The 22,631-nt window shown below is 38.4% G+C and overlaps 1 protein-coding gene across 1 annotated transcript in view; it reads left to right on the top strand.

The window, feature by feature from the left end:
- Positions 1 to 22,631, top strand: part of PRKCE (protein kinase C epsilon) — a 284,544-nt gene that overhangs the window by 86,843 nt on the left and 175,070 nt on the right. The window contains exon 2 of the mRNA XM_084203613.1: positions 12,538 to 12,601. Within this exon, the coding sequence (XP_084059739.1) occupies positions 12,538 to 12,601 (64 nt within the window). The remainder of the gene's footprint in view (positions 1 to 12,537; positions 12,602 to 22,631) is intronic.

The raw sequence follows: 22,631 nt of genomic DNA, 5'->3' as shown, positions 1-22,631 counted from the left end.
CAAAAAAAAAAGGAAAAAAAAAACCACACCAACCCTCCCCCCCCCAAATGGGTTTGAAGGCTTTAAATTATAATTTTTTTTTTTTCTAAGAACAAAACCGTAAATGACTCTGCACTTCCTGTTTCCTCATGGACTAAAAGAGGAACATCCAAATCCCTACAATACAAGAAAGGCTAAGTCTCAGGGCTAGTTGTTTTTTGTTTTTGTTGTTATTTGTTTTGTTTTTTATTATTTTTTGGTTTTTAATTTTTTTTTTCCTAAATCCAGGAAATACTGGAAAACTTCCTGGATATCTGAAAGAGTGAGGTTTTTAAAAGGTTTAACAGGCATTGTCTTCTATGACAAATTCATATCTAACTTGTGAGAACTCCACATGTAATTCTGTTTAAAGCTCTGCAGTAAATGAAAATAAATGCTAAAGAAAAATGCCACTTAATGCCACATGCACCGGAACATATCTTTTTCTTAGGGGGTTTTGAAGATATTCCAGATCTATTCCTGGTGTGCCACTTCTGGCTGGTGGACTGTGCTGCCTAGCTTTTCAGGAACCATAATAATAGTAGTGGCTATTTTTGCCATTTCCTTTTCTGTAGTCTCTGTATTCAAGATGTTGCATTCTGGTCTATCTGTTTAGTGCAATACAGGTAGCCTGGCAGCGTGCATAAAGCTACTAAATTTTATTTTACTTGGTTTTCTTTTTTACATTTAAACATGAATAGAGCAAACTACATCAGTGTTCTGTTTAGCTGCTCTTTAAACAAAGTGTTCTCTAGCTGACATCTGAGGAGTCTTGGAGCTGCTCTGGGTTTGTTATGGCTAAAGCTGCAGAGGAAGTCCAAGTGAATCACAGATAATTGTAGTCCTCAGGATAGCCATTTTGTTAACAGAATTAGCTTCATTAATCTTTCCAATCTGATGACTAAACAGAGGACTAAATATCAGAGCAACACAAAAACTATGTTGGAAAAAAAACCCTCAACATTATGAAATGGTATGTAAAGATCTTATTGTGATGCTTTCTAAATGCAGGAAAAAGTAGAACCAAATAGAGAGCATCTTAATGATGTTTTCTTATGGAAATTGATTTTTTTTTTAGTTCTTCTGGCAATTTTTTTTAGAAAGGTGCATAAGATAGCATTTGGGGTTACATTTTTCTTACAGATTTTTGAGACATTTTTCTCAGTTCTGGGTAGTTGTTCAAGAAACTTAAATATATTGTGCTATTCTTGAATTCACTTTTTGGGGGGAGATTGCATGATTGTAAATATCTAATGTGACTTATTTTGTGTGCCTTGAACTGCCACATTTACTGGCACAATGTTTATTTATTACAAGATGTTAGAAAATCCCTTTTCCCTTAGAAAACAGCAATGATCTTTCTGTTTAGATGCTGAACTGAGACTTGAGAGGTGTATCCAGTTCCCACACTGTTACAGACATCCTTACTTCAACCTGCCCTGGGGCTCCTGCCTGTGCTCAGTGCAGGAAAGGGTGAACTTTACCTGCACAGTTTGTGTCATCCTGCTTGCACTTGGTGTGCCACAGAGTGTGAGGACAAAATGGAGTCTTTCATTCTAAGCTAAACAAGCATTCAGGAAGATCCAAAAAAAAAAAAAAAAAGCAAAGATAGTTTTGCAAGAAGCTTGTATTTTATTTTCTTTAGTTCTGTTTTCTGCTTTCAAATTTCTGTAGAACTTACCTTGAGCAAAGTCTCTGAATCAATGCAATTCTTGACAGGCTGTAAGTAGGAGAGATGCTTCCAGCAAGGATGCTTTTGTTTAAATACTTGATGCCAATTCTGTATAACCATTGGGGTTTGTATATCATGAAGTGTTTGTTTGCTATGTCAGTTTGTTGTAAAGAAACTCAAGTTACAGATACATATGTGAAAGGACATGGAGAATGTTTGTGTAGAATGTACTTTTTTCTTCCATCTTCATACCGCAGCAGAAGAACATTGATTTGTAATTTTTGAAGTTTGTGTGTTCATGCTTTCATCTTTGTGTTTGGTGAAGGAATTTTTTTGTAACTGGAAAACAAATATTTTCATGATATTTTTGCAATTTCTTTTCCTTTCTAACCCAATTTAGGTAATTCTATAAGGTAACTAATCCCTTTTTGCTTTTCAGTTTCTTTCCTTGAAAATAGAGACGTATCCATAGTGAACCTGAATGCGAAAGTAGCAGACACATTTTTTTAAAATTGCGTTTAAATTACTAAAATTATCAATTGCAAGGATAATGGAACAGAGATGTTTTATGTTGAAAATGACAAGCTTTCAACCCCCTTGATGAATAATAAAACCTCTTAAGTCAGACAGCACTGTTTTGTCTTGATCTAAAAACTCTTTTGAACTTCCTTATTACTTTTTGAAAGCTTACCCCTTATGTTTGGGGTAAAGCTGTGTCTTTGACATAGCAGGACAGTTGAGATAGCAACAAGAAGCATTCTCAGATTTAAGAAGGAGGTTTAAAGAGGTTAATATTTTCAGAAGAAAACTGTTAGAATAATTTTATAGTAACTTTAGCTTAGCTTTGTTCTCGAAATATTATTTTACTTTCTTTTGTTTCCTCATGACAACTTCATGCCACTTCTGAGCTGTATATATAATTTTTTTTCTCTGCATGTTCCCGCATCTCCATCCCTACATCCTTTATTCTTCTCATTCACGTGTAGTTTTTAATTGAAGACGTTTCAAACCCTGTATTCTTTTATCTCCACAGCTTTCTTTAGTTCTGCACTCTTGAAGTAGTTCTTTGTTCCTTGCCTAGTGGTGATCCACAGGGCTGCCCCACTTAGGCACTGCCTTGGAGCAGTTTGACCATCTGGGTAGGTCAAAGAGTCCAGCCCTGCGACCTCCTTCTTTGGCTTTGGGTGCCAAGGTGAGACTTGAAACAAAAAACTCAAGTCAATCACTGTGTGGGGTGACACAGTGCTGACAAGCTGATCACCAGCCAAATTTCATGAAAGGTACACTAAGGTAAACTGCAAAGGAGGTCAGGGATTTTGTCATGTTAAGTGTCCAGTTTTGCACAGATAGAGAAGTTTGGATACTGGGGAATTTTCAGGAAAGTCTTTATAGCTTTTAGAGGCATTTTTAAGATTTTAAAAATAAGGTTTTTCTTTTTCTGGGAACTTGAGGGAAAGAACTTAATCTCCTTCATAGGCAGTTTCTGAGATCATAGGCACCTCTGGGCATGCCCCTAGAGCTATCCTAATTGCATATTCTGTAGTTTCAGCCTCTTTAGTTGAGGGTTGTGGAGAGAAGGGACCTCATTATCTATATCAAACTGGCAAGAGAGAGGAGTTTTATTTCTCTCTGCTGATGCACTCTAGCTTGCAGCTGATGCTGGTGCTGCACATCCACAAGCTACTTAAAAGTTCCAGCAAGTGTCACTGAAGTACAGTTTGTCCATTTGCAGCATATTGATTCAAGCTGTTTGCTTCCTAATGGAGGATTAATTTCTGTTGTGAATGCAAATGGAGAGTACATTTCACGTGCTTGCTTTCCAGATAAGAAAGACTTTTCTCCTTTCTTCCTGGGAGCTGAACTGAATTCACACCCCTAAACAACAGCGGTTGTTTAAATGTTCCGGGGTTTTTAGTAGAAACAAAACCTAGATGTGAGTTTTGTTGCTGGCTGAAACAAAGCCAGCACAGCTCTACTTACAAGTGAGCCTGAGCTAGAGCTGAACTGAAGTGGATTCAACTCCCTGCTGCATTCTTGGCTCATTGAAGACTGTGAGTTCATTTGGACTTCTCTCAAAAGTTCCTGACAGGTATTGCACAGTAGTGTTTGAGAGGCTGGAAATGTGAACCTCTTGTGGAAAGGGTCTGAGAAGTGAATACTGAAGTGCCTGCCTAGTTTGGGCTGAGGTTTCATGTAATCTGTTTATTTTCTAATATCTGGGAAGATCTTGGCTCTAAGGCAGATGAAAGCTTTACTCAGGTTCATCGATGTTCCTGACCTTTGGTTTGAAATGCAGTTCATTCATAGGCAAGTTCCAGAGTTGTCTAATTTTGTGGGGTTTGGGGTTTTTTCTTTTTTGCTTGTGGTGGGTTTTTTGTGTGTTTTTTTTTTGGTTGTTTGTTTGAATTTTTTGGGTGTTTTTTGTTTTGGTTTGGTTTTTAGTTTTTTTTTCTTGCAGAGGATTAGAGGACAAATAACAGGAGAAAAACTGAAGGGCACCTTAACATCATCTAATATCCTGACTTTGAAGATTATTTTATTGTGTTTAGGAAGAATTTTAATTACTACCTAATACACAAAAAAGAATATGTTACACTGAATTCTTGGATCTTCCAGCTGTGATTTTTTTGATTTGAGATTTGAAAATCAGCACAGTTATTTCCTTTATTCTTTGTACAGAAATGCTATGTGGATATTGCCTACTGTATAGTACCTTGAGTTCCCAGAGTATATGTGGCAGGAGGAGAGTGCAAGAAAGGAGTGTTTTGACAATAAAGAGAAGAAATATATCTTTACAGGAAATAGGTGACATTGCTTTGGTATCTTAATCTGTAAGTCTTCAGGCAGAAATTCTTCCTTAAAGGACGTAAGGAACTGTGGGAATTACTTAAGGAATTAAGGAAAAAAGTATGCAGTCCACCAAAACAGTTTTATGAGGCCAGGAAAAACTACCAGTCAATCCAAGTACTTGCTTTTATATAGACACAGAATCGTGATGATTGTGCAAAGCATTGAAAAATTGTCTATTCAGAGGAAATATTATTGTAATTTAGGAGAAACTCCAAATACCATCATGTTTAGGTGATTCCTGAGACTGAACAAATGTACCGCCTATGAGTTTGGCTTTGGCATATGAGCAAATGGTTGTTTGAAATTGTGCTTTGGTAAGATTATTTGATAGCCTTTATCAGTTTTTAGCATGTAGTAATTGGCTAACTGCTGTGTGCTGGCAGCCCTGACACTCTGCTCCACATTTTATTGCTGGGTGTAAGGTAACTTCCCTTCTGGTTGCAGTTCTGCAGCATGACTTTAAAAAATGCCCCTAGGCCAAGACAATGAGCATGTTTTAAATACTTTGTGACAGTTAATTATTTCCCTGTGGTTTGGAGAGTGCCACTGCACTAGTGCATTAAGAAATACATTTTGAAAAGCGTTGTGATGAAATTACAGGTCAGATCTTGCCACACAATGCAATTCCCCCACACAATGCAATTCCCTTCTTCTTAAATCAAATAACCATCTGTTTGGGAAAGTGGTTTTGCTCTGAAGAGTTTCTTTTCTTTCTTGAAATACATTTAGCAGATGTTTCAAGAGAATGGCTTTATGTAGGCTTTTGTTCAGTAGGTGGTTTGACTGTCTGTTCACTCAAAAAGTCTAGTTGGGTGTTGCTCAGCCAAACCAAACTTGTACACATTATACCTCATGTTGTCCCTGTGCTAGTGTAAGTTCTTTGTATATTATCTTCCTTACCATTGCTAGAGTACTGCCACCTCCATTTCTAGTGTAGATACAATTTTAGTACAGTGAAACAAAAGTGCATAACTTTGGCTTCTCCCCCTGTCTTCATGAGGCTTAATAATGGAACACATTTACATCATCAGAATAACTGTACTGGGTTAAATAACCCAACAAGTAGCACACACTTGTGCCTGGGACACTCATGCTAGTGAGTTTCAATTGACCTGTTCATATATAGGTGATGATATTCCATATCATGGAATAGTTAGCCTAGGCAGCCTCATCTCTTAAGATCATTGACTTATTTTTCTGCTCATGGAGAGATTTCTCTCTCATTGATTTATTTCCCTTTGTCATGAATTGTGACTGTTGGTGCTTAGAAACCCTAACTAGTTTGCCATATAACTCTTAAATACTGTAATAATAGGTAGTGCCTTGTACATGCTCTCCACCTTCTGAAGCTTTCAAAGAAGTAAAGATAATCTCTTCTTTGCTTCTGATCATGGAGTCAGATACTTGGTTTCGTGCAGTGACCCTGCTGGGGTCATGCTGCTCGACGCCTTTGCAGTTTGTGCTGCTCTGCTGTCTGTTCCATGTGAAGAGAGCCAATTGGCCAGGTTCACTTTCTGGGTTCTACAAGAAAACGAGCCCTGAACACCCCAGGCTGAGCACTGTGGTGTGTAAATGTTGTTGGTCCTTCTAATGCATAAAAATGAGTATGTTACTTCTGACAGTGCAGATGTGCCCGTGCTCAGACACGTGTGCATGCGTCGCTGTGCATTCAAGAGTGCTGCTTCTTTTTTGGTGTCTGAGAGGCTTTTTTGGTGTCTGAGAGGCCTTAGGCACAACAGATCATGGAAGACCAAGGTCATATCACATGTGATTCAGGACAACACAACTGAACACCAGTGTATGCTTTATTAGGTAATGGAGGGATTCTTGTTTTAGAATTGGTTTCTGAATACTGTGGGTTATTTCAGCTGAACCTTGTTTTTCCCTGGCTGTGCTGTTCTGTATTATGTCAGTGCATGTGTCTGGCACTGAGAAGTGTTTGATGTTTTCTGTAGGTCATGCAAGATGTTTGATGTTTCTTTGTTGACTTTTGAGTATGAGTAAATAATTGATAGAATCCCCTGTGGCCAGAATTTCTGAACCTTTCTGTATATCATTGTGGTCAATTACAAAGTGTCAAGCTGTGTTACATTTCTCTCTAATTATAATAATCAAATATGTAATGTTCATAATGAAAGGCAGATTTGTGAACATTGTAGCAGTGCACTGGCTCCAAATTTTCCTGCTGCCTTTGCCAGAAGAGCAAGAGGCTGGTGGGGTGAAAAACATCATGGAGGTACATGGAGATTCTAAGGAAGTTTTCTCAGTATGTTTCTTGGTAATTTCTTTTGAAAGTCAAGTTTACTCATGTAATTCATGATGTAATTTGTAAAATTCTTAATTTTCAGATACTATTAGTAAATACCGTTTGCTCAGCTATTTTGCTGACCTTATGGGGCTTATTGCAAACCTGTTCATTTCAGATGAGCTTGGTAGGGATTCAGGTGTAAATGCTGGGACAAGTTTGCAAGTTTAATCATACATCTGGCTGCTCCTTTGGTCAAGAGTTTGCTTCCATTACAGTAAGCATGGTGAGTTTGAAAGGTTTTTAATTATTTGGGCTGCAGTCATTTTGGCTATATTGAAAAGTATCACTGTTAATGTTTTATTTTCCATTAATTAAGTTAAAATAGGTACTCTATTAGCTATTTAAATTGAAGTGCAAAAATCTTGTGGCTAAAGAGCAAAAGAACAGCACAGATTTTTCCAGTCATTTTCTATTAGATTATAACTGTTCTGATTTTCATATGCATTTTCATGGAAATAATATTTACCAAAACTGGCATCTAAAAACAACAGACAGAGGAACCAGCCCCCTTCAGCCTTTGCAGCTATCAGCATTTTAAGCACAATCTCTTCCCTCCTTCTTTGAAAAAAGTGTGTTCAACAAGAAACTTTGTTTTGCTACACTCAGGAAGGGTTAAACCATACTGACTTCCCAGGTCTGACATGAGTCAAACAACCATCTGCAGTAACAGATCATGTGCTTGGAGGTTTATGCTTTAAGCTACCCAAATATCAGATAATCCTAGAACATCACAAGAAGAGGTGCAAAGCAGGTTTTATGATTTAATTCTTTCTGTGGCTTATACAGTCCATTTAGGGGTTTATACTGTTGCCAAATTCCTCAACAGCTTTGGGTTTGAAGGGGTTCTGCTGTGTTTCATATGCTGTCTAGCTAAGGGAGATCAGAGTAAAACTTACTCAACCTTTCTGCTTTTAGGAGTTTCAAATTATGCGTCTGTCCACTCATTTTTTTATTTCAGATCTGGATTGATGTCAATGACTCTCCTTAAATTTCTCTTAAGAGAAGTTGGCTTTTAAATGAGCACAGTGCACTAAATCTCAGGTGATGTCCTTGTGTCGGAACATAGGTGGCTGATGGACTCTGTTGGGATCAAAGGAAACCCTGTGGCAGAGGGGCACTGAGCCACTCAAGACAGTGGTTTGTCATTTGCTGGCAACAGGTCTCAGGTTGTGCCATGGAGCATGCAAAATCTGTGCTGATGCTGTCAAATGGAATGGAAAGACCACCCCCAGATGCTGATGGAGTTATTCAGGCTGTACAGAAAATCTTATTCATATTTAAATATGAAGCATCAGTGCAACACAAGTAATTCCATAGCATACTCTAATCTTCCTCATCCTTTTAAGATTAGAGAGAGTGTTTGGCTTCTGTAGAAAAGCTTGATCCAAGAGAATTCCCTCCAAGTTTTATGTGTTTAGGGGTGGAAAAAAATGTCTTACACCTGAGAGGAAGAAAATGGTGAGCTTCTAGCTGAGTTTAGGACTCAGTTTTTCAGAACGCTAAGGAGTTTAAAACTTGCAAAAACAAACCTTGAGAAAAAGCTGGACCATTTTCACAATCTTCTGCATGGTTTGATTAAATTTTGCATTACTCCAGGTTAGCGAAGATTTATGATCCGTTGAAAATGCTACAGAGAAATATTTCAGCATGCTTTGTTTGGTATTGTTTCTACTGATGAGTATTATTTGAAAGAAAAAGAAAAGAAGTTGCTTCCTAGATATGTACCCATTAAGGCTGTCTAAAAAAGGGGGGGGGGGGAGGGGGGAAGTTCTTGGTAGTGTTTGAGGCTGCTGGAAGACAGGATTGCTGGACAAAGTGAAGCCTAACTGAGGAATAGGAGGAATGGTCCAGTGGGCAGTCTGGGCCTCCAGAGACCAGAGTTCAGTTCTTATTTAACCAGAGGCTTCTTGTATTACTTGTCAGAAAGTCATTTAGTCTAGCTTGTGCCTTTGGGAGTATCCCATTTTGCATATGGGGAACTGTCTCAGAAGGGTGTTGAAAATAAAATCCATTAATGACTGTGAAACTATATAAATGCCTTCAATATGCTGAAGCTTGGCCTTGGTTTCAACATGAGTTTTTTCCTCTGAAAGTATGTCTGGTTTTATGGATGGCTGCCTTTTGTTCCCTAAAACAGGCTACTAATAGGTTTTATTCAGGCCTGGGGTTTTTGATTATCTGTGCTGCTTTCCAGCAATGATTGCACTCATCTCAGTATGCTGCCACAGTTGTTATTTGAGCAATGTAGAACTTCTTTAAATTACCTTTTTAATTAATGTTACTTGCACATGCTAAAACTGTATTTCAACAAAAGTCACAGCAATAGCATGGGTCAGTAAGAGGGTAAAATGTTTTGGTGATCAAAGATTTTTTTGCTCACAGTTGTTCCATCTTTTGCTGCACATGGCAAACGTGATGTATCTGTGCGAGGCACTTATTTTCCAAGGTGTTTTGCTTACAGCAAAGCTGCTCTTGTATCAACTCCTCTGTCCCATCCCTAGTTTGCATCTTGCCCCGTTCCCTGTTTCCTTTTGAACAGCAATGTCTTTTTAGATGTCTCCTCATAAGTTCTCTCTGCACGTATAAAGGCTAGGCTGCACTGAGAGAGAAGTATTTTTAGTCAAAGAGAAGGGTCACAATCAGAATTGCTGTGATCAGACTATTTCCATTGCTTTCAAGGATGCCTGTTCTATTCAGCTGAATTTGGCCAGTCCCTCTGTTTTCTGGTTACATGTGTCTAAGGGCATTTCACATGTGATAGCTTTCATAGTATTCAGTGAAAAATGCATGGGAACTTTAGAGTTTGCTGTATGCATCTTTTGGTACTTATTTATAAAGTGACATTGTGGAATCTAAGCACAGCTTAATGCACAGATTGAAAAGAAAAAGCATGCATATTCTAGTAGCCTGCTTTGGAGGTATTTATGCCATTATGTTTCTAGGCATTAGATTAGACATTTTTAATGAATAATTAAGATGGAATTGGTCCTTTTTTTCCTCTGTTTGGCTTGATACATGGAAGACCTGAGAAGAAGAGAAGGGTTCCTTTAAGTCAGGGGGATTCTGCTTTTCTTGGGGTGTTCATTTCATATGTTGGGTCAGCTGAGACAGCTGAGCTGCTGGCTTCTGGCAGAAGTACTAATTCATAAGACTGATAAGACTGTCAGTGTCACTGAAATGAAATGTGGGTATTTCATAAATCTGAAAGTAAGAATATGTCCATTTCATTCGTACTGGCATTTGAACATATGAAGACTGAAACATGCTCTCTTTGTAAAAGACTTTCATAAATAGCTCATTTTTCTTAGAGCATCAGCAGAATTTCCAATTCAAAATCACTAAGAATCATAATAAAATGTAAATTGAAACAGTCCACTTGCTGGGTAATGGAAACTTGGTTTCAGGCCTCCAGTCTTTTTCCTGAGTTGCTTCCAATGCTGTTTGTAATTAAAGGGGCAGAACAGAGATTTTGTGGTGGTGGTCAGTAACTTGTCCAGATGCCTGGTTCCTCTGCAGGGATGATGTTGGGGGTTTATGTGTGTGCGTGCACACTGGGATTTGAACTGCATAAAGTATTTTACTGAAAGCTTAACCAAACAGTGTATAGTGCTGATACAAACAGAGCATTAGACATGTCTGTCTTTAATACAGCCATCTGTTGAGTGCTATAGCAGTTTTTCAAAAGCCTCCCTCAGCATAGACATCAAAGTCTATTCATGCACCTGTGCTTCTGATCTTCTAATATTTTTCTTATTTAAAACTGGCAAAGGGAGAGGAGCAGTATTTCAAGATCAGCAGCTTTATTTAAAACAAAACACAAAAAGCCAAGAACTCCCCAAAAACTCCATCACAAAACTCATGCTGCCAATTCAGGAATTGTTAAAAATGTCTTTTTTGGATATTCAATACTATTATTTATAAAAAGCCAGACACCCACACTTTCATTTTCCTCTCCCTTGAGCAACCCCTGGCCTTGCTAGCCTTATTTCCTGCCTGTTCTATTTACAATACAGCTGCTGAGATCATTTTCTTGATCTGTTGGTCCGATGACATCAGCAGGACCTGCGAACTCTTCTCCCGGTGCTCTCCTGAAGGACAGTGCTCATCGGCAGGAGGAGCTTGCATCATCCCGATGCATTCAGCAACCATGTCTTGAAAGAGAGGGAAAAGCCTCTCCTGTAGAGTCCTCTCAGGTGATGAGAGAAATCAGGAGACAAAGCAGGTGGCCCCACGGGGCTGCCCACTTGAACGTAGGCTGGCAGAGCCTGGCATGGCCGGGGTGTTCTGGTGTGCCCTTATTTACTCACCAATTTGTCAAGAGTGACAGGTTGGTCTCCTGTTATTAGTGTGAATCGGTCATCTCCTGCTTCCTTGCTTCCTGCTGGCCTCTGCTGGACCCTGGTGTCCCTTGTGGCAGGACAATCAGCTCGGTGTCTCTCGCTGGCATGGGGAGTCAAGGCTTCTCCTGCCTTGGGAGAGGAGGCTGGGATGAGGAGGGAGGGGAGAGTGCCTGTTCCCAGCCACAGCCTCTGTGTGCAGCTCCCTCAGAGCAGCAGAAGCGTTGGGCAAGTCCTGGGGTTTCAGCTGGGAGAGCAGAGCACTCATCCCCGCCTGGGTCTGGCCCTGGCCTGCCCCCATCCCTAGGGATGGGGATGCCCTGGTGCCTCCTTGACCCCCTGCTCCTGTCTGGAGTGGAGTCACACAGGACAGGTCCTGACACATGAGGTCCCTTGCAATCTTACCTACTAAAATAGGTTGAAAATACAGTATTAATATACAGAACATCACGTCACTCAGGCTCTGAAATCATGTGACAGTAACTGCTATGTTACAGCAGAAGTTACTGATTACATAATGTTTTAGTTACAGTTTTAGTTTTCAGAGATGTGAGGCAGCAAAAATAGATTTTGTTTTGCACCATTAAGATACTCAAATCCAGCAACATTTAGATTTGCTGATGAAACTTGTGATGAAATACAGGAAGATCTGTAATAAGCTCTTCATTGTCGTGCCTGAACCAGAGCTTATTCTCATAGCCTGTGAAATCTTGGAAGTGCAGCAGCTTGATACTGAGCACCTGTATTTCATGCTGAGTGAAAGTGATCTCCTCATGGGTAAAGACTCCTTAAAATCCACCAGAATGGTGCAGAAATAAACAAATTTTGTGTTTCAGAAATAGAGGATAAAGCATGTATTTCTTTCTCCCAGTGGGGAGACAAAAGGGGTATTGTAAACACGTGTTAACCGGCTGTATCAGCTGTGTGTGTTCATTTCCCCCGTTTTGTGACCAGAGCTCATCTGTCCTGCTGTCACAGTGTTGTTTTCCACATTTGTATATCTGGGCTCAGTAGAAATAAGAGTAAAAAAGTTGTGCAATTGTGGCACTGTTCAACTTTATTGAAAATAGCGGTGCAAATGTATGTGGGAACAGTACATTAATTATTTGAAATGTAAAATTCACTGAGCTCAAAATTTCCAAGTGTGCACACTTCTTTTTTATTCCAGTTCAGGTGCAGGGTCCTCAACACCTCTTTGCAAAAAGAGGCTCTATTGGTGCAGGATGTGTCCTGCCTGCACCCTGACTTTGTGAGGTTTGGAAACTTCTTGTTTCCTCCATGTGCAGTCAGTTGCTTTGGGAGCCATTCCAAGTTTGATTTTTTTTTTATTCTTTTTCTCTTCTTGATTACAGATTGACTTGGAGCCAGAAGGGAGAGTGTATGTCATCATAGACCTTTCAGGATCATCAGGTGAAGGTAGGGACTTCTGATATTTTATCTTACTCTTTCATGAATGGAATCTCCAAGGGTCTCTGCAATGAAAGTATTAGAAGAGGTGCGTGCTGATATCCTCAAATCTGCGCGAGCTCAAGTTAAAATGAACACATTTTGTTCTCTGCCTTTGAGTCAATAAGCAAGTTGCACTTCATCTTACCCTGTTAATCACTGATGGTGACAATATCAGCTAAAATGACCATAATGAAATTATCATATTTAGTAGTACTAATTTCCAGAGAAAACTTCCAAATTCCTTAGTTTTTGGAAGAACGCTAACCATTATGTAGGTAGAAAGGATAAGATGTAAAAATGAGGAATAGGAGTTAATTTTCTTTTTAAATTATTCTAATATTTGGTATTTTTCCATTTCAAGTAAAGTAATGACCAGAATGTTGTCATTATATGAGGTGTTTTCATTTTTATGGCACAACATGTTGGAAAATGACCCAAATATGGAAGGGAAGTATTTATTACATTCTTAAGAAGAATTCTAAAAATAATTTTCTGCTACTTACTTTAAACACAATCAAGTGATAAATGGTAGGAATAAGATAATTTATGAAGAAGCAGATCTGTGTGTCTTAGTCATGCACTTGGTGACAGCCTGATCTGCCAAAATGGCCTAGGTGATTGATTATCTTAAATTATGTCCAGCAATCAGCTTTGATCAGCTTCTCCCAGTAGCTCATGGCGTTCACTGAAATGAGGTTATCGTCAGTTCACGGTACATAAAGAAGATTCACATGAACCTTGACAGGAATTGAAACCAAAAATGCTCTGAAATGAAATTACAGTGGAGAAACAGTGGAAGAGCATGTTTATCTTTCTGTTCTTTGTAATGAATTGCTGCACCCTGACCAGCTACCAGCAGTAGCTTGCAAAAACACCTATTGCTATAAATCCTGAATGTTAAAAACAGACTTTATCTTATAGCCTCTTTTTGTACCTACATAAAATGTGCTCTGCCATTTTTTTCTTCCTGCATATTGAAGAAAATATCAATTAAATAGTTTCCACATGTATTTCTGACTGGCATGACAGTGATCACCTGAAATGTGGTTAAAGGCATTGATGTGATTCTGCCACAGGGCAGGTAAATGTTCTTCCAACCTTCCACTGATAGCTAATTGATACCCAGGTGAGCCTGCTGTTACTGTTTCATCTCGAGATGCATTCAAGTGTGTCAGACTGTCAAAGGGCAGGAAGAATGGTGTTATGTGGTTCTCCAAAAGTGCTTTAAAACTTTCTAACCTTTTTACACAGGAGAGCAAAAAATGGCTATCCTAATGTCTCATTTATTATGTGGTGCACTACCCTGTGACACTTGAAAGGTACTTGGAAAGAAATTTGTGTCTCTACAGTAGCATTGGAGGGGAACACACAAATGGAAACAGAACAGTGAGGGAAAACAGCTTATGAAATGCTTTTGGGAAGCCCTCAGGAAGACCAAGAGCCATTTAGTTGTAGGCACACAGTTTGTGGTAATTGGGATGGGGCTGTGGCCCAGCCTCATCCCCAATGGGCTCCAGTGGTGAGCAGCATTGACAGCAATGAGCCACGGAGTGCCCAGGTGCACTGACCATCCACCAAAGGGAGCAGAGGGCACACAGGGGCAATACATGAACATGAGGGGTATAAAAGGCTGGGCTGACAAACAAGAAGGGTGGATGCTTGCAGCCTTCAGCAGTGCTAAGGTGCTGCTCTGTATGGGCTGAAGCATTATGGTGTTGTATGGTGATGCTCTGCGTATTGTGCCTGTCTCAACTGCAGCACATGCTGGGACATTTAGTTGAGGTGAATTTGGTAGGAATTAGAGAAGTTGGTGCACTTAGAAAACACAATAGAACTTGAATATTTTTGATCTTTCCCCTGCAATTAAATAACTGTGTAAAAGTGTTGTGTTGAAGCGCTGCAAAGTTCTCTAGGAGGGTTCCAGTTTTACTCACAAAGAAAAGTGGGCTGGGTTTGTATAACTGTTTGCAAACCATTTTTATAGTGTTGTTAGTGATACTATGAAATCTTATTATTGGACTGTTTTATTAGGACTGTGGCCTAAATAATTTTGGCTATTTAGTGATGTTATTGAAGCACCTAGTTTAACATAACTATGTGAATAACAACTTGTGTAGTGAATGGAAGCATCTAGACCACAAGGGAAGTAGCTTATTGTACATGTTTCAAAAATACCTCTTTTATTTTATATACACATATATATATGTAGGTAAAGATAATGAATCTGTGAGGTATTTTATGAATTTCAATGTGCTTACTTCATTGTAGTTGATGTGTATTTCTTGAATACTAAAGGAACATCAAGTTATAGTAGGTGCATCACTTTTGAGTGGCATGGGGTGGTTGAAGTGATTGCTCCTCTTGGCCATATTTCTGAACCAGGCTTATTTTTTGCAATCCAGTTGTCACTGAGCAGCAAGGATATATAGTATTCTTTTTGTGATGCACAAATGGGTATTGCTCTTTCACCTGGAATTCTGGGCGAGGAAAATTGGCAATTTATGAAAATAGAAATACTCATAGCAACAATTCTAATTGAAGGAGGCAATCAAGTGGCATGTTTCTTGCAAAAATATACTGTATGCTCACCAACCACTCTTGTCTTGTAATATGCTGTGTACTGAAAATTTGACTTGTTTCCCCAATGTTATATAAGCAGGTTTCCAGTTACCAGCAGTCAGTAATGTAGCTTCAGTTATTTGGCACTTCTAAAAGCTGTTTCCGACAGATATCCAAGTTCTGTTTTGGTCTAATTGCCTTAAGAATAGTTCAATCCATTAATATGGACAAGGAGCATTGTTCTCTACTATACTGCCTCTAAAAGGCAAAAATCTAATTTTCCAAGCAAGCCTTTATGTGAGTAAATTGGTATATAAATTGAAAGTAAGCTTATGTTGCTACCATGTACCTCTTAAAATCCAATTGCCACCTAGTCCCAGCTGTCAGATTGCTTATCCCTCTGCACTATTTGCATTTGTATGGCAAAACAATGAAAACAGTTCATTGTTATAGGCTGACTTCTGCAACAAAAGCACAGGATTCCTTTTCTTCCTCTCCCCCTTGTCTAAGCTGCATCATTCATGGACTTGTGTGGCTTAGGTGTGCAGAACAGATGGAAATCTGGCAGGGCAGATTGCAAAGGCAGGCAAGGAAAATTTCTGCCTTTCCCCTAAGCAGAGACAGACTTGTTGAGAGCCACCTAGCATATCAGTATCAGCATCTGGCCAATATTTTTACATGGAGCTAGAGAAAGAACAGTAGAGTTGCTGGCTGTGCTACTTGAAGTTTCCAATGGATTGTTCAAACTTCAGGGAATTTAGTTTTGTTCTGAAAAAATAACTTTCTAGAACTTGCTTCCATTCAGTTCTAATCTTTAAAGCAGAAAAAGATGGAAAACACAAATGCTAAAGTCTGAGAAGTGGAAAGCAAGCTACATGAAAAGCCCTTACAAGTACAACAACAAATGCAAGAGAAGTGTTTTTATCATCACCTTTTTACACTAATCCTGTTTTGGAACCTCCTTATAGTTCCTGAATGTTTGTTTCTGCGCTGGTAGGGATGGTGAGTAACTATTTATTTTAGCAATCTTCTGTAAATTCTGTAGTAGGAACTGTCTAGCCCACATACTGAAAAGAAAATGCTAAATAAACTGTTTTTCACACAGAAGGTGATGTTCTCTAAAGTTAGGATTTAAATTTTTCTGCTAAAACATGAAAGTTTCTATATTGTGCTTCCAAATCTGTTCTGCAAAATAATTTACCATTTTGGTGATGTTGACATTGGAAGAGGGTGAGAAAACAGCTCTTAAAGTAAGTCTTTTTAATTCTTCATTTGAAACTATGTAAGCAGTATTTCTGTAGCACCTGTGAGTCACATCTTTACACTTCCTTTGCCAAAACTGATCTGCAGGGTTATTTACCTTCTGTAGGTTGACTTTATCTAAAAGGGTCTGTGCCTTTAGAGGAAATCTATCTTTGTTTTCTGTGAATGGAAGCAGCTGTATCAGTGGAACCTTCCCAAAGGTAGATATGCACTAAGGTGTCTGTTCACAGCCTGAAATAACTGCAACAGTTACTCAGGAGCAGTTAACTGCAACAGTTAATAAAGTTCTAGTTATAGTTTTTAAATTATTTTAATAATTTGGTTGGGTTTCTTTAAGTCTTTTTAAGTGGTTAAGGAACTGCCTGCCCAGAACTTTCAGGGATATTTAAAAAACAAATCCCTTTGGTCAAACAAGAAAATGTGGCTTCTCAGAACCTGACACACCAAGAGTATGAGCTGGAATTTGTTACATAGATTTGTTGGAATGTGGTACATAGATATGTACTGTGCCATATGCAAGCACATAGCATCTTTAAGCATTTCTGATAGCTTGCTTTTGGGAAACCAAATCAAAATGTGGGTGGCTGAGGTTGTTATTCTACCAGAATAGTTTGTCAGTCTTGCAAAGCATGCAATCAGTCAAGTCTGCTGTTAAGTAAACATTTGGTGACCCCTTTATGTATGCAGTTATAAGAAAAACAAAGTTTGTAGTGGGCTGGTGTTTGTAAAAAGGAATTAGCTTGGAAAAGATCCATTGTATTTATTCTATTACTTTGCAAACTGGATCTTGTGGCTGCACAGGTTTTTAGTTTTGTATCTTGAACTTCTGCCTGGGCTATGGAGAAGGATGTGTCTGTGTATCAGTCTGTCAGTGAACAGGAGGCTCTGCAAGACTTGCTGCCTTGTTCATTTCTTCAGTGCTGCTCTTTGTGCAAGGTCATATTGATTTTCTCTATTAATCCAGTGTTGCTGTATTGTGGGCACTATTTCTATACTGAAGTGCACTCACTAACTTTGTTATTGACATGCTTTGGCAGTGTCTTTACATTCTTTACATCTACTTTTTCATTCTTTTTCTTTTAGTTCTTACAGAGCTTTGTAAGTCAAGTTTTTTGAATTATTTGAGAAGTACTTAAGAGCTCCAGTGTAGCTGATTAAGATCCAAATGCAGGCTAAAGTTTAAAACTTAACGAATACAGTGACAGTGATTTGATTTATGAACTGGAGTAACAGATGGCCCACAAATGGATAAGAGAGGTAAATTGCCTGAGGAATGATTAAAAACATTTTCAGCCAAGTCAGTTTTATATGTACTGAAGGACAGGTGCTGCTATATTTAACAGTTTTTGACCTGCCTGCTGCATTTGTCATTGAAGGTTTCTTTTTCTTTGAAATTACTGGTTTGTGTGGGACACAAGCATAGACAGTTACTTGTAGTAGCTTTGTGCCAACTTAATACTAAGTTACCATTTGAAATATGTCAATATTAAATCGACTGTGGACAACTTCAGAATGATCTTGACATGTTGGTTTTTTTCTTAACTGTGCTTACTATAGGTAATATGTAATACAAATTTAAGAGCTATTCAAAACTATTTTTCTGTGTTCTATGACTAATCAATTGTAATCGTTATCACTGTTAGTTATTCAAATTTGCATTATGGAATTGTCCTTCTGTGCAATCACAGATTGCCCATTTCTGAGTGGCAGATGAATTGCAATAAAATACCACAGCTTCTAATACATTCATCTTCAGATTCATCTGCTTGTATGATACTAAAGTTGCCCAAGATGAAGAACATAAGGTGATTTTTTACAATAAAGCTTGCAGGTGAAGTCATGGTGTTTTGTGAATGGAAAACATTTTGTTTACATTTATTATCTGGCCTTTTTGCATTGAATAACCAAAAAAAAAAAGTCCTTAGAAGTCAGCACTAAGTTATGTATTTAACATCATTCAAAATATTTGAATTTGTAGGAGGTTTTCCAGTTCTTCTTAGCTCATTAGGCTCTCAGGTTTGGAAGTATGGTTATTGTTGATTGACATGTCAGGAGAGAATATCTGCATGAAAAAAAGTATTAGTAGAAACAGAGAATTATTCTTAATGTCATTTTTGTGTCCCATACTTGATAGATCTGTAACATTGATACAGCTTGTTAATCAAAATATCCAGAGGATTTGTTTCAGGCATTCAACTTCGGTAGAATTGATACAGCAAGAAAAATTGCATTTCTGTTCTGTGTTGTAGCATCCTTTTGCAAAAATCTGTTCTTAGAAAATATCCCGCAGGATACAAACTTTCTCTGCAATTCCTAACGTATGTCTTTGCCAGTGCTTTTCCCTGAAGTACTTGTAGTTGTCATTGTCATCACCATTAATTATTCTTCTTGTGCTATAAGGGCTCAGTGAATGAGATCTTGTTGTGCCAGGCACTGTTTGAACGCAGAGCAGTGGAAGATGCTTAATCAGAAATCTCAAAGTCTGAATCAGGGAGCATTTTTGCTTGGTTGTTTCAGGAATTTGGGTTAGTGTAGTGTAGTGGTTTCTTTCACTAATATCTTCTGCTGCAAATACAACTTTGACAGGCTGCTTGTTTGTCAGTTCCTTGTAGCCATCAGCTGCTGATCTTGGGGCGCTGAACAGGCAGTGGAAGAATTCTCAGGTTTGTTCCAAATTTATGGATGAAGAACCTTTTCTTTAGTAACTCATTCACTTACAGTAAGCACATGGAAAAAGAGTCAAAAAGAGTCACAGTCACTATAGATTCACTGTTATAAACCTTCTTATCTCTTATTTTGCTCCCCAGAATTGGATTGAGCAGTCAACTCATGCACATTTATTTTTCTCTGTATGTTAATATTTGAGAAGAAGCTGAGTGCTGGAAGTGTCTTAGGCAGACCCCTAGGGAGTCTGGGGAGAATCAGTGGTTTAGTCAGAGTATGGACCTCTCAGAGGGGACCCAAGTAGCCTCTGTAGCTTTTCCAGAGCTGTAGGTGAGGCAGGAAAGATCTGCACAAAAAGATCTGTTGTGGCACTGGGGCCAGTGGTCCTGTAGTGGTAAGGAAGGATAATGTTTGACATCTGGGAAACTATTTACTGAGACTCGGCAAGCTACTTGAACATTGTTTTTAAACTCAAGGCTGGGGCTTTTGCTGGGAGTTAAAATAATCGGAAATTATGTGAACAGGACACTGGTGACCTGGCAGTGCTAACTGGGTGGTTTTTGTCTTCAGTCACTTGACTGATGTAGGTTTGCAAGTTAGAGCTCTTCTACAAATGCAGCTTCCCCTGGGAGTTCTTGGGAGTATTGGGTGCCCAGAGAGATACAGAGTTTGAAGTGTCAGTGTTGTGTAGCTTTTCTCTCTTCCTACTGTAAAGGAAAATATCCAGTCAGAAAAACCAGGCACATATTGGTTGCTCTGCTCTGTTCAGTCTCAGTAAGAAGGACTTCAACCTAAAGATATAATTGCACGTTTTTATTCATAGCTTGGGTAAAGGTAGAGTCCTACACTGACTTTTTGGCTTTCCTTCTGCTGGCTTCTATGCTTGAAGAGAAAAACAACAAAAAAACTTCTTAACAACAAACTTAACCACAATCTTCCTATTCAAAATTCCTTATGCAGTGTATCAACTGAGAACCTATTTCCTTTGTAGCTTCAGTTTTGTGTAGACAGGGTTTGGGGAATTACATTTTTCCCTATTCGGGTTTTCATTTCTTTAATATCAGATCAGCACTCATTCAAACTATAGCTGAGGAGAAAGGGTAAAATCAAAGCAAAAACAGAAACAAACTGATTTTGCAAGTTTTCTCCTTCCGCTATGCTTTTATTTTCTTTTCTTAGGAGGGATAATGCAAAGCTGCTACTAATATGATTTTTCTCTTGAGTCTTATTTGGTTTAAACCTAAAATACATCAGTGCTGATGTGTGGATGCTTATTACAAAAATGAAATTATTTTTTCAGGTTTTTTTCTCCTTTTGAAATTATTAATCTCTTTTGTAACTTTTTTTTACAGCTATAAGAAATAAGAAATCTCTAACCATCCAGATATTGAGTTCCTAGGTTTTTGGGTTGGTGTTTTTTTTTTTGGTTTTTTGTTTTTTTAGTTTTTTAAGCCAACCAACCAATGAAATGAAAAACCCACCAAAAAAACTTCCCAAGTATTGCATTTATACTAATATGGAAATCTGTAGGTTGCATTGCTCAGGCAAGGCAACTTTCTCATCTCAAATGAACCACTCTAAATCTTATTTCCCCCAATCTGTTAGAATATGTTAATGTCAGTGGATAAGTGCAATACCTGACTCTGGTGTGTATTTGCTTGTCGGTGCAGTAGGTGAGCAATTTCTTCTGAGACAAAATTTCACCTGTTGGTAGCAAGTGACAGTAACTGGAAAACCTGAGAAGAGGAGCTGAGAACTACTAGTCTGAATCCGTGTTAAGTTTTTGACTCTTGCCACTTGACACTGATTTGACTAACAGCATGGGCATTTATTTGGGAAAAATGAACCTTGCAGGTTAACCCAGTTGAACCCCAAATTTCCTTTTAAAGGTATCTGTGCACACACAAATCAGCACTTGGTGACAGTTCAGTCTGTTAGTGCATGAGCCTTTTAAACTGCACTGCTCAGTGTAGAGGTTCTCCAAAGGGTGCTTATATAAATTTAACTTTGTGTGGCAAATGCCTTCATAAGGAACATCTCTCCACGGATTTATAGCCATCCCTTGGATTGTATCCAGTTAGCTGATTGAACATCTGGTAAGCATTGTGTGTTTGTACTAAGCCCTTACTGTATAAAGCTGGCTTGAGCTTTTCAGGCAAAGATCAGTGACCTTTCCTTGGCAGACTTTTAGCCACTTGCCAAAATAAATGCTTTGCAGGGAGCAAGACATAGATAGAAAATTTGGCTTAAAGGCACCTTCATATTGTACTGGAAGAGTTTGTACTTGCTTAAGGAAAACTGTGTTAGGCTGAAAAAGGATTGAAACTCATATACACACCATGTTCCCAACTGCTGTCGTTCTCTTTTCCATTTATGTAGTCAAAGCTCTGATTTCCATATGTTGGAGTTGTCTTTTGTTTTGTGTTTTTTTTTAACAAAATCATGCAGGGCCTTTGGAATAGCAATGTTTAATTTTATAACTGCCTATGCCTAGTGTGTTTTTTGAAGAAAACTGGAGAAATGTATCACATTGAAAACTATAGTGGTGTTTTCATACGTTTGTGAAACATGAACTAGTAGCATGTTTTGAAATGGAAATCCATTTTTTGAAATCTGTGTGTGGCTTGTTTTTCATAATAGAAGACACAACATGGGTGAGTCCAATGCTCACTGCTTACCATGATGTGATGTGGGAAATGCATATAATATTAGAATTTTGGATTAGTTTTTTTTTGTGGTACTTCATAAAATACATAATAACCTCTACTCTTAGGTTTTGTTAGTGTTGTGCTCTACACTTTTGCTGGTGCAGTAATATGCTCTGAATAGATCTTTTCCTTCTTCACCCTTATTTCCCAACAATAGTGAAACCTGTTTATTGTTGGGGCAATTGAGGCAAAAGGTCTTGTTGTAATCCATTCTGATTAATCAATCATGGGTGGATAAATAAGGAAATACACACATTAAAGACAGGTCTAGCCATGTTCCTGGCTATTCCATGCATCAGTTGGATTATGAAAACTTACTTGTTCTGTGAGTATCATCAACCAAAAGTCTACTGCCTTGAACATAGGCTGAAAATCTACTACTGTTTTTAAAATGTAAATTTTACAGTCATCCAAACAGCTGGAGTGTCAAAAATCTGTATTCTTTAAGTATAGTCTTGAAAGGTGAAACTGCATGAGGCTTTTCATGAACGATCTGTACCTGTGGTGGGAAAAATTGTTTTGCCTCTGTAAAAGGCAGTCTCTGGAATTAAAAATGACTGTGTAAACCTTGCATCACTCTCTAGTTAGAGTTTTTAAAAGGAAGGTGCAAAGTCCAAAAAGGAAGATTAAGCCCTCTCATTATTTCACTGAATTTTTAGAAGGCTATACTAAAGGTAGTACAGCAAGCTGAAATACATACTCTAAGCCCTGCCTGCTACTTTGTCTTTTTTAAACTTTATTATATTTAGTTTGCTTTCATTATTTGTGCCATATGTCTTCCACGTATTGATCAAAAAAGTTAA

This window comes from Fringilla coelebs (assembly GCF_963513975.1).
Source record: "Fringilla coelebs genome assembly, chromosome: 3".
Taxonomy (NCBI): domain Eukaryota; kingdom Metazoa; phylum Chordata; class Aves; order Passeriformes; family Fringillidae; genus Fringilla; species Fringilla coelebs.
The sequence above is the reverse complement of the archived record's forward strand: the minus strand, read 5'-3'. Positions and strand labels throughout refer to the sequence as shown.